The 13039-nt window shown below is 42.5% G+C and overlaps 1 protein-coding gene across 5 annotated transcripts in view; it reads left to right on the plus strand.

Moving 5' to 3' along the window:
- The first annotated feature begins 670 nt into the window (after nucleotides 1-670).
- The window catches only part of impdh1b (IMP (inosine 5'-monophosphate) dehydrogenase 1b), a 37116-nt gene continuing 24747 nt past the window's right edge, over nucleotides 671-13039 (plus strand). For 2 of the 5 annotated variants that reach the window (XM_062064847.1, XM_062064848.1), the window contains exon 1: nucleotides 671-1250. In XM_062064847.1, the coding sequence (XP_061920831.1) occupies nucleotides 1051-1250 (200 nt within the window). In that variant the 5' untranslated portion in view covers nucleotides 671-1050. Of the gene's footprint in view, nucleotides 1251-11883; nucleotides 12066-13039 lie in introns of those variants that run through there. The other 3 variants (XM_062064849.1, XM_062064852.1, XM_062064853.1) reach the window with 3 other exon arrangements.

A 13039-nucleotide genomic window follows, 5' to 3' on the forward strand; every position in this document is an offset into this window, starting at 1 on the left:
TTGCCGTAAAATCTACAGATTTTTCTTGACAGTGTGTGGTCTGCCCTTTTTGCTCGTGACTATGGTGATTAGTCGCAGCGAGTCACATGGCGTCCACGGCGGCACATGACGTCCATTACGTCGTGTTAAGGAGGCATTTGCAGCTTTCATTGAAACCTGGTTGTTCTCCATTCACTTTTCATGTGACACTCATGAGGGGTCAGGGTATATGGGGAGGGGCTGGGAGGGATCACCTGCTAGCAAGCATTGAAATTCCAAGTGGGAACTCAGCGGACGCCAGGACGGGAGCATTTAAGAGGATTTTCCATCTTGACTGTCACAAACAGTCCGTCACCTGGAGGTGATCCCTCATGAGGGGAAGTCGCGGCTCAAGTGTTTAGGCCTGACAAAGTTGCACTGAAGCACATTACATGATGACACTGCCGAAAAGGAGCAGGAAAAAGCCGAATTTATTTATTCCTGTGTCGTGTTACGCAACAGCAGCTTTGACAACTTTTCGTGTAAGTGGGTTAGCCGTGGGGTCATCAGACACATTGTACCCACAATAAAACTCAGTAATAAGACCTCGGTGTTGCTCATCTTCACCCTGCAATCCTCTTTAGAGGGATTAGCCAAGACGTTGCCCATCGAAACGCTCGGGGCTCCATAGCCCGCTTTGTCCCGCTTTCCATTAACTCCGTGTCTGTCTCCTACAGCTCGCTCTCTGAAGACTTGAGCAGCGACAACAAGCGGCGGTGACGCTCACGCCGCCCGTTTAACATTTCCACGGTGACAACCTCTCAGCGGGAGAATCTCCTTGGCGACGCCCTGCGCTGACACGCCTGGATGAGGCCGCTGTCCTTCTGAAGGCAGGTGCATCCTGTTCACAAGGGGTGGCCTGCTCTTGCGCCTGCATGGGAACATCCACGCCGCGCTGGACGCCCGATAAGAACATTCCCAGATAGTTTTGTTTTGCTCCTGCAAGGAAATTCAAGGTTCTCTCACGAGGGCCCTCAATGTAGCCTTCAGTGTAATCTGGGGAAGTCAAACACGGCGGACCTTGAAGCAGCCATGGAGCACTTTGGACCTGAACCCTTTGACAACCAACAAGTGGACTACAGGAGGATCGTGGGAGACACCCAGCCGCTGCGTATAGTCTCTCACAGGGAGGACGAACACTTAGTGCGGCAGATCCTGCACGGGCACGGGCACGAAACGGCGGCCCAGAGGTACAGCGCCACTCGCATCCAGGCTGGTCTCGGACCCGAGAGGTGAGTCCTGAGACAAACAAAGAGGATGCACTTTGGGTCCAAGCAAACATCCTTAGTGATACTTTGTTTTCATATCAAATAACATCATTGACACGGCCACAATTTCTATAATACTAAGTGTATCTATGTTGTAGCCTTATAGTAGGCTTTCTTCGGTTCTATGGTTATCATCACACCTTTTCTTTTTCCACTTGCTGGTACGCTTATCTGGTGATATCACAAAATACACACACAAAAAAAACGGCGACTGCAAAATACTGTTGTAGAAATCTTTTTTTTAACGGAATTGTTTTATTGAATTTAACATCCATATCATGTGCAATAACACTAAAATAAAGCTAAAATAGCCTCTTAAAACACCTGGCAGGCACGTAATGGTGATCGATAAAGTAATCCAGTAGCATTTTCTGTGTATTATTAATATTAGATGTTTGTTTATATTGCAACCAGACACCGTTTTAAGATCAATCTCGGGTTCTATGATTATCATCACATTGCTGAAACCCTTATCTGGCGATGTCACAAAATACACAAGAAAACCCCAAAGCCGAGCAAAACACACTTTTAGAGTTTTTTAATTAATAAATATTTAAATCTAAAATGTGAATACAAAATAATAATGTAGCCTCGGTGCAATGAGATCCATACCATGCGCAATAAAACTAAAATAAAGCAAAAATAACCTTTTAAGACACCTGGCAGGCAGGTAATGGTGAGCGATAAATTCACAAAGTGGCATTTTAGCATTATTGTTAGTATAACTATCGGGCCTGATTTACTAAAATCCAAATACCACGAGCTAAACAGCGTGCGTAATCTATAAAATAGCGTGTGCTATTAGTGGGCATGTTGCCTGCGATTAGTGTAACAAGCTACATGTAGCTAAGCTACTTGGCTACATGTAGCTAAGCTACTTGGCTTAACTACATTTTCCAGGAGCTTAGCTACTTCTTGAACAAGTAGCTTTTCCTGTAACTTAGCTACTTTTAGACCCTTGTAGCTAGGTAGCTTACATCAAAGCTCCAAGTTACCAAGAGAGAACATGGACTCGAATCCAGGCCCCCCAAAAATATGGAGAAAATACAATGACCTGGATAAATGAGAGTGTATAGAAAATCCAAGATGATTGGTTGATGTTCATATGATGAGTCACAATTGGCTAAGGTTAGGGCCAAACATTACGGACTGGCCAATCAGAGGCAAGATAAGGCGGGTCATCGAAACCAGGAAGCATAATCGTAACAGGCATGCACTGATGTCACATGACGAAGAGGGAGTTGGAGACAGAGGTACGCTTCAAGCTGACTCAAAAAAAAAAACATACTTGAAAGTGGCAGAAGGATTCTCTCCCGTAGATTATATTTTTCCTTTACTGATGAAGATGACGTGCAGGAAACCAACAATAGCGCGTGTCCTTGGTCATATTTAAGACAAATGTATGGTTTTAGAGAAAACAATGCCCAAAACCTTAGTTTTAAGTTGTTTACTCTGTAAGACAAAACCATAACTGCTCTCTTCATCTCAGACGTCCAACACAAATTTAGGAACATACATTAAGGATGAGTTCATGAAAATTTTTACTGCACTTAACTATTACTAACTGTTCCCAAACAACACACAAGTCATTGTTTTTTGTCAAGATATAGATAGATGCTGTTTTTACTGTAGGTAGAGAAAATGAGTAACCTTATTGGGGTGGGCCAAAGAAAAGGCAAACGTAAATAAATACATAGAGTGCGGTGCGAGGACTGCTAGAGGTAGTTGTGGGGTGTCCCCAGCTAAATGACAGATAGTTAATAGTAATGGGCCCTTATTGGGTCTGTTTGTACACTCTCAGTTACATTAAGATCGATATTATACATGTGAGCCCATCGATAGAAATGCCATTAAATGTAGCTTTGATGTAGCAAGCTACTTTTTCCGTGTAGCTTGCTACAATTCCCTGGGGATAGCTTCCCCTGCAGCTTACCTACATTTAATTGAGAGTAACTTGTAGCTTAGTTTACTACATTTTTTTAAGTAGCTTGCCCATCACTGCGTGCAATCTACAAATGTTGCCCATGCTATTCATACCTAGTGAAAACAACCTGATTTAAATGAGGTTTTGCGAGATACTGGATCATTTACTCCACATTCATGTTATCATGCTCCTCCCTTTGGTGTTTTGCTATCAAACAAGTAGCAGTCCTGTACCACTTTTTATGGGCATTTTACAAGCAGTGGATGCATCCACATTTAAACCCACTTTTTTGTGCACTGCAGTCACGCTCAAGTAAGTAAGTAAAGTAAATTTTATTTTTTAAGCGCTTTTCACAGATAAAATCACAGAGCGCTGTACAAAACATAGGTGAATTAAAAAAACAATTGAACTAAAACAAAAGGGGCAACATCATAAAAATGATAAAAAAGTGGATTAGAAATGGTAGTTAAAGGGCTACTGAAACCCACTACTACCGACCACGCAGTCTGATAGTTTATATATCAATGATGAAATCTTAACATTATAACACATGCCAATACGGCCGGGTTAACTTATAAAGTGACATTTTAAATTTGCCGCTAAACTTCCGGTTCGAAACGCCTCTGAGGATGACGTATGCGCGTGACGTGGCCCGGCGAACACGGGTATGCCTACCACATTGAAGCCAATACGAAAAATCTCTGTTTTCATTTCATAATTCCACAGTATTCTGGACATCTGTGTTCGTGAATCTGTTTCAATCATATTCATTGCATTATGAAGAAGGAAGCTGAGCAAGCAAAGAAGAAAGTTGTCGGTGCGAAATGGACGTATTTTTCGAACGTAGTCAGCCACAACAGTACACAGCCGGCGCTTCTTTGTTTACATTCCCGAAAGATGCAGTCAAGATGGAAGAACTCGGATAACAGAGACTCTAATCAGGAGGACATTTGACTTGGATACACAGACGCCTGTAGAGAACTGGGACAACACAGACTCTTACCAGGATTACTTTGATTTGGATGACAAAGACGCAGACGTGCTACTGTGAGTATGCAGCTTTGGCTTTTTTTTGCGTATGTACGTAACTTTTTTAAAATATATAAGCTTTATGAACCTTGGGTTAGGTGAACGGTCTTTTGGGCTGAGTGATTGTGTGTGTTGATCATGTGTTTGAATTGTATTGGCGTGTTCTATGGAGCTAGGAGCTAGCAGAGGAGCTAGGAGCTAGCATAACAAACACGCAGGTGTTTTTATGCAGGATTAATTTGTGGCATATTAAATATAAGCCTGGTTGTGTTGTGGCTAATAGAGTATATATATGTCTTGTGTTTATTTACTGTTGTAGTCATTCGCAGCTGAATATCAGGTCACCCCCGGCTCTCACAGCATCTTCCCTATCTGAATAGCTTCAACTCCCCACTAGTCCTTCACTTGCACTTTACTCATCCACAAATCTTTCATCCTCGCTCAAATTAATGGGGAAATTGTCGCTTTCTCGGTCCAAATCTCTCTCACTTCATGCGGCCATCATTGTAAACAATAAGGAACTTTGCGTATATGTTCAACTGACTATGTCACGCTACTTCCGGTAGGTGCAAGCCTTTTTTTTATCAGATACCAAAAGTTGCAATCTTTATCGTCGTTGTTCTATACTAAATCCTTTCAGCAAAAATATGGCAATATCGCGAAATGATCAAGTATGACACATAAAATAGATCTGCTATCCCCGTTTAAATAAAAAAAATTCATTTCAGTAGGCCTTTTAAAGGTTCATGAACTGAAAGTGTTTCTAAAAAGAGAAGTCTTCAAATGTTTCTTAAAAGTGTCAACATAGTAAATCTCCCGGAGGGCCTGGTGCAAGTTGTTACAGAGTCTGGGAGCTATAGCCTGGAATGCCAGATTTTAAAATGTTTTTTTGGATACTGCACTCATGTGCTCAAGACACAAAAGAATGCTTACTACAATAAGTTTTATTATATAGAAGATATGTTAATAATGTATACTCTAAATGAAAACAGAACACCATTAAAAACACTAGCAGGCACCAAAATGCATCAATTGAGTTTCTTGTAATCAGCCGCTTAAGTCACCAGCTATACATTTATAAAAGAATGTTGCTGAATAGACGATATGTTGAGTATTTTTCATTTCTGACAGACCATGCAAATATGTTGACACACACACATACAGTCGTGGTTGAAAGTTTACATACACTTGTAAAGAACATAATGTCATGGCTGTCTTGATGTTGTGTACTGAGAAGGGAAGGAGGCGACAACCAAGGCAGAACTGCGGTTTACAAGGTTTATTTAAACCTTTGTTGAGTATGTGGTGTGTGTGTATGCTACTCTAATTGAATGGGTGTAGACGATGTGTAGAATTAATTGTGTAAGTGTTACCAGGGGTTGTTGTCTGTGAGTGTTGGATGTATCCTCCGTCGAATCAAGCAGGCAAGGCAAAAAGGCAGTCCGTAAACAGGCAAGGGGTCGAGGGTAGGAGCGAGGCAGCGTAGTCCGTGTCAGAGCAGGGGTCGAGGATCGAGGAAGGCAGTCAGAGATCCGGATGGATGTCGAGAGGCAAAACACGATCACGGATGACAGGGAAGACACTGCGGAAGACACAAGGGACATGAACAGGGGAGACACAGAGAGAGCACAGAGAAGGCGAGCAAAGCACAATGGAGGGAATGCCAGACGTGATGCTTACTGGGAAGATGAGCGACGTTCTGGCAAAGGTTCCTCGGGTCCGCTGGTCTTTATGCCGCTCCCTCTCATCAGGTCCAGGTGCGTTAATTCGTGATTGTCTGCAGGCTTGTCGCTGTGTGGACGTGCTGCGCTCAGCGCGAGCTGGGGCATGTCTGAGCGCGCTGCCGGAGAAAAACGAGTTTGAGCCCGCGCCGTGACACTTGAGTTTCTAATAATTTCTACAACTCTTATTTTTTAGTGATAGTGATTGGAGCACATACTTGTTGGTCACAAAAAACATTCATGAATTTTGGTTCTTTTATGAATTTATTATGGATCTACTGAAAATGTTACCAAATCTGCTGGGTCAAAAGTATACATACAGCAACTATACATGATCAATTTTGGTGATGTAGAAAAGTTACAATCAAATCAAATTAGTTTCATGGCATGGCCTCTTAACTTCATGTGAGTGATTATGATTGATGACACCTGTTGACTTCTCTGAGCCCATTTAAATAGGGCTCATGTGATGCAGTCATTAGACTCGGTTACAAACGCGACAATGGGAAAGTCAAAGGAACTCAGCACAGATCTGAAAAAACTAATCATTGACTTGAACAAGTCAGAAAAGTCACTTGGAGCCATTTCAAAGAGCTTAAGGTCCCAAGAGCAACTGTGCAGACAATTGTTCGTAAGTATAAAGTGCATGGCACAGTTTTGTCACTGCCACGATCAGAAAGAAAACGCAAGCTATCACCTGCTGCTGAGAGAAAATTGGTCAGGATGATCAAGAGTCAACCGAGAACCACCAAAAAGCAGGTCTGCAATGAGTTGGAAGCTGCTGGAACACAGGTGTCAGTGTCCACAGTCAAGCGTGTTTTGCATCGCCATGGACTGAGAGGCTACTATGCAAGAAGGAAGCCCTTGCTCCAGAAGCGACACCTTAAGGCTCGTCTAAAGTTTGCTGCTGATCACATGGATAAAGATAAGACCTTCTGGAGGAAAGTTCTGTGGTCAGATGAAACAAAAATTTAGCTGTTTGTCCACAATACAGCTAAATATTGCTGTATTGTATACATTATTTCTCCTCCAGTTGAGAGGCCTTTAATCCCAGGAACACCATTCCTACCATCAAGCATGTTCCTACCATCAAGCATGGTGGTGGTAGTATTATGCTCTGGGCCTGTTTTGCTGCCAATGAAACTGGTAATTTACAGAGAGTAAATGGGACAATGAAAAATGAGGATTACCTCCAAATTCTTCAGGACATCCTAAAATCATCAGCCCAGAGGTTGGGTCTTGGGCGCAGTTGGGTGTTCCAATAGGACAATGACCCCAAACACACGTGAAAAGTGGTAGACGAATGACTAAATCAGGCTAGAATTAAGGTTTTAGAATGGCCTTCCCAAAGTCCTGACTTAAATGTGTGGACAATGCTGAAGAAACAAGTCCATGTCAGAAAACCAACAAATTTAGCTGAACCGCACCAAGTTTGTCAAGATGAGTGGTTAAAAATTCAACCAGAAGCTTGTGGATGGCTACCAGAAGCGCCTTATTGCAGTAAAACTTGCCAAGGGACATGTAACCAAATATTAACATTGCTGTATGTATACTTTTGACCCAGCAGATTTGGTCACATTTTCAGTAGACCCATAATAAATTCATAAAAGAACCAAACTTCATGAACGTTTTTTGTGACCAACAAGTATGTGCTCCAATCACTCTTATCACAAAAAAATAAGAGTTGTAGAAATTATTGGAAACTCAAGACAGCCATGACATTATGTTCTTTACAAGTGTATGTAAACTTTTGACCACGACTGTATGACGGAGGATTCTCTGCTCCCCGTCTGTCTTTGCAGTTTTCCCGTGTGTGTAACTGGGTCAGTTTGCACATACTTTTCAGACGTGCTAAACAAAAACACCAAATATTGCTCGCAAAACGGTGTTAATAAATCACATTGCGCGTGCTACATAATTATAATTGCAACTTCTCCTCCCGATATTGTGGCCGTTTTGCGAATCAGCATATGTTCTGCATATTCATGAAGACAGAGTCGCAAAATGGATTGCACGCCTTATTCTGCTCACTGAACACAAAGTAGATCTGCTTTGCGTGTGCTATTATTAGGTTTGCAACGTTTGTAAACGGCAAACCTTTAGTAAATCAGGCACTAAGTGTACTTTGGTAGGCACACGATTCTTGTGCGCAGACTAATAACGTGTTTGAGTAAGAGATGCCTGCTGACAGTTTCGGCTGACACTTCAGCCTTCGTCAGAGCTGATTTTTAGACACGACAGTTCTGACGAAACTGTCAGAGATCTCTTCTTCAAATACTTAATTTGTCTGCATATGAGAATCTTGTACCTATTTATTAAGAAGACATGATGAACACAATTGATGTATTAAGTTATAGCCAGATTCCTTTTTGTGCCAAAGTTAGGACCATTTCCTGTTCTATGGTTATCATCACACTTTTTGTCTTGCTGGTGAACAAAACATAGTTTATCACCGTGTCGCCTGCTTGCCACAACAACAACACAAATCCTGAGTGCAGCTTTCCGTCTTAAAAATAGGACTCTTCTGGTGGCCATCACCACGGGGCTATCCCGAGCAGCTGAGAGCGCGGACACAGCTGGGAATAGCGTCGGCACAAAAGGGAACCACTGACCCATATGGCCAGTGAACCATATCTAGTGAGTGCCGCCACTTTATGAGATTACAAGGCAACTTTTTCCACATGCTACATTTAAGACACACTTTACACGGGATCTCACCTGAACACACATCAATCCTCACACTGCTTTGGGCCGCTGCAGTGCGACACCCTCCATTAATGTCATACTTTCACCATATGAGCGCAAATAAATTGAGGACTTTTTACCATGTTTGAAATGTCATCTATGAGTCTAATGTGTTTTTTTGGTGTTTTTTTATTTTTATTAATCAATACAACAAAATAACACACAATAGTACCATAATCATACAATTCCAATTCCATAACCAAACCCGGCCTAGCAACATTCAGAATGGCAATCAACAGAGCAATTGAGAGGACACACAAACATGACACAAAACAATCCAAAAGTAGTCAAACCAAAATGAATAATATCAACAACAGTATCAATATTAATATTAATTCCAACATAGCAGTGATTAGGAATCCGTCATTGACATTATCATCACAGCCATTTATAAAAAAAATAATGTGTTTTTGAAGTGCACTTACTATGTAGTAAGTACTCCAAACACAAAAAGTGCAGTAATTCCACATTTGCAACTATTTCACCTGTAAACGTTTTGTTATATAGTAGCCCCTTTTATCGTGGTTTACCTGACACATGAAACGTGACGAATTGGGGGGTTGCACTATTCACTTTCGCTGCCAGATGGCAGTAGAGTGTTGAGTATCTTAAAATGTTTTTGTGGAAACTCCAACTTTGACCACAACGTCAGTTAATATGCAGCGTGGCGCTTTCCAATATTTTCATCAGACTGCTTTGCAAAATGATTAACCCCCCCACCACCTTCCTCTCACTGGAAAATCCACCCAGGGATGGGGCCGTATGAATCCCTTCCCGACTAAAAGGTAATAGGCTGCTCAAATCAGGCAGCATGCAAAAAATATTCCCTGTTTAAATTATCGAAGCCAGTGATTGTCAAAACTTAGGCACGCAGGCTCCATCTAGTGGTAGGCCAAAGAATCACTTGATTAAATCACAGTGTTGTATTTTCCTATATTCAAATAGTGTTACTGTTCAAACTGTGTGTAATGTTACACTGAAAACACAACAAAAATATTAAATATACTTGTTAAATAAAATCTCTGTCATATTTTTAACGAATACTTAGGCCTACTACGCTACTGTATTTTAATGTTGGTCATTATGGTGGTACTTGGAGAGCCAAGTGTTTTCTGAGGTGGTACTTGATGTAAAAAGTTTGAGAACCACTGATCTAAGTTTTATGTGTGTGTGTAATAAAACTAAAATAAGGTAGGAATACCCTTTGAAGACACAGCCATACTGTCACCTAATGGCGTGTTATAGATACTGCTGTAATTGTTGTGCCGTGTTTATTAGGTCTATTTATTTACGTTATAATAACGACTTCATGAGCAGCCAGGCGTCGCCTTTGCCGCAGTCTATGGCTATCACACTTTTTTGCATAGTGGTAACAACACAAAATACACCATGCAAGCCAAACAAAAAGCAAAGCACACCTGCGGAGTGACGAGCAGGGAAACCTGCGAAACAGGCTTGTAGGGATGAAATACCTATAGTGGCTCTCACTATTATGTTAGATCCACTATGGATTGGACTTATACAATATTATGCTAGACCAGGGGTCGGCAACCCGCGGCTCCGGAGCCGCATGCGGCTCTTTGACCACTCTGATGCGGCTCAGCTGCATACTTGCCGACCCTCCCGGTTTTCCCAGTATACTTAACGACCCCCCCCCCGCGATTTTCCCAGGAGACTGCCTCTCCTAGAAATCTCCCAGGACAAATATTATCCTATTTTCACTCTACTTACTTAATCAAGGGCGTGCCCTAATGGCACTGCATTAATTGTCCTGTATAGCATTTACGAACAGCGTGCCAGCCCGGCCACATGTTATATGTTGCTTTTACTTGCACACGTAGGCGACAGCAAGGCATAGTTGCTCAACAGTCACACAGCTTACACTGACGGTTGCCTTATAAAACAACTTTAACACTGTTACGTTACAAATATGCGCCACACTGTGAACCCACACCAAAAAAGAATGACAAACACATTTCTGGAGAACATCCGCACCGTAACACAACAAATACCCAGAATCCCATGCAGCCCTAACTCTTCCGGTCTACATTATACACCCCCGCTACCACCAAACCCCCCCACACATCAACCCCCCCCCCCCCCCCCTCTCCGTGCGTCGGTTGAGCGGAAGAGTTAGGGCTGCATGGGATTCTGGGTATTTGTTGTGTTGTGTTGATGTTGTGTTACAGTGCAGATGTTCTCCAGAAATGTGTTTGTCATTCTTTTTTGGTGTGGGTTCACAGTGTGGCGCATATTTGTAACGTAACAGTGTTAAAGTTGTTTTTGTACGGCTACCGTCAGTGTAAGCTGTGTGGCTGTTGAACAAGTATGCCTTGCTGGCACTTACGTGAGCAAGCAAAAGCTGCATTCAACATGTGGCCAAGCAGGTACGCTGTTTGGGCAGACTGTAGAGGGCACTAAAAGCAGTGCCAGCACGTCCTGAAATTTGGGAGTCTCCCGGAAAATTGAGAGGGTTGGCAAGAAAGACGATATCAAGCACCATTCACTTAAAAGTCGCGGGCCGCACTAACATTAAATTTCCATATTAAGATGCGTGCCGGTGCGTGTGTCAGAGACCCCTGGTTAACATAGCGCAAAGCAATTTAAGCTTTGTATGCGGTGTTTTTCATTTTAAATTATCAAAACATTTTTGTGGCTCCCATTGTTTTCTTTAATTTGTGAAACTTTCCAAAATGGCTCTTTGAGTGGTAAAGGTTGCCGACCCCTGTGCTAGACCCACTCGACGTCAATTGTATCCGGTCTCCTCTAGAGGGGGGTCACCCACATCTGCGGTCCTCTCCAAGGTTTCTCATAGTCATTCACATTGACATCCCACTGGGTTGTGAGTTTTTCCTTGCCCTTATGCGGGCTCTGAACCGAGGATGTCGTTGTGGCTTGTGCATCCCTTTGAGACACCTCTGTGTTTTTTCCTGACCTAACGTATATTCCGCTCTACCCCGGTATTGAGCACTGTATATCGGATAGACCACAGAAACCTCGACTATATTTTTTCATGTATATATTCAAATGAAAAAATAGCTTTATAGGGTCAATGCAATGACATGCATTATATTCTGACTGAGAGGCTCCTAATGTCACGTGACCAAGCAGCCTGTCCACATAGCAACAGTGTTAAAAAAAAAGAAGAAATCCTATCTGCGCATGTCTTGTATGACGTCAGGGTGGCAACAGAGTCGGAAGGATGCTAGCTCAGATGAACACGCCTCCCCACAGAAAGGGGATGTTACGCCTTCGCGGTGGTACATAACACCAACACGCTCCGTGGCAGACGCACTACACTTTTTTTTTTATTTTTATTCACTTTGGAGCCACTGGCGGCTTGTCGGGTCTTGTTTCCAGGTAAAGGCAACTCTTGCCGATGTTAGCTTTAGCATCTTCACTACACCTCCAAGTCGCCGCCTTTCGTTCCATAAGCGAGAGCTTGCTCCTGCTTTTTTGGGTCAACTCTAGACGCTGTTACGGAAAACAATATTTATTCATATTATTTTGACAATTGCATTAAACCAACACACGCTAGGAAAAGAGCGCGCCTCCTCATGTCAGTGTGGCAGGATGCTAATGCTAACAGCTAGCTGAGACTCCACATGTTTTTTGTGCGTGCGCCGACTATAAGAACTTGTCCGGCTGGGTGAGAGCTTTAATGGCCAACAACCGGTTTATTTTACAATTGCAGAGTGGCAAATGGTTGGAGTCTCGTAAACGTTGCAATTTAGGCTAAACACTGTCAATAATTAGCCCAAAGTTAGTCCAGTCGGTTTTTCCTCACTGCTCCATGCGGCATGAAGGTTTTGTGACAGTCACATTTACTACATTAGAAATCCTAAAACTGTTTACACTTCAAAAGTTTTAACACCTCGTTGACTTTTGCGATTAACATGACATATAAACACCCTTCCATGCATGTATTTTGATGCTACCGTCGAAACGCCATTGGGAAGTATGCCAACATAGCGTCGCTTGTCGCCCACGTTAAGCGATTTAGCCGCATTTCCACCTCAGCGCCATGTATCCATCAACGCAATCTTACCTGGCAATCGGCGTGACTATTTCAGCGATATTTGAAGTCTGTCATTATTTACCCTTTTATTTGTCTCGCTGATGTTGGTCATCCGGCTGGTTAATAAAAGTGCCGCACTTTTAATGGTCGTCGCATGATTTAACACGTCTTATACACCAGGAGCATTGTCGTGTTGGCTGTGATGTTTTTGACACTCCCGTTTTGATTGGTTAGAAATTTCCCTCTTTGATCCTCTGATAAACGTATTTTTTTTTCTTTAAACGTATGATGGCTTCTAAGGGCGCCACTTATTTCC

Source organism: Entelurus aequoreus, linkage group LG12 (assembly GCF_033978785.1).
Source record: "Entelurus aequoreus isolate RoL-2023_Sb linkage group LG12, RoL_Eaeq_v1.1, whole genome shotgun sequence".
In the NCBI taxonomy this organism is placed as follows: domain Eukaryota; kingdom Metazoa; phylum Chordata; class Actinopteri; order Syngnathiformes; family Syngnathidae; genus Entelurus; species Entelurus aequoreus.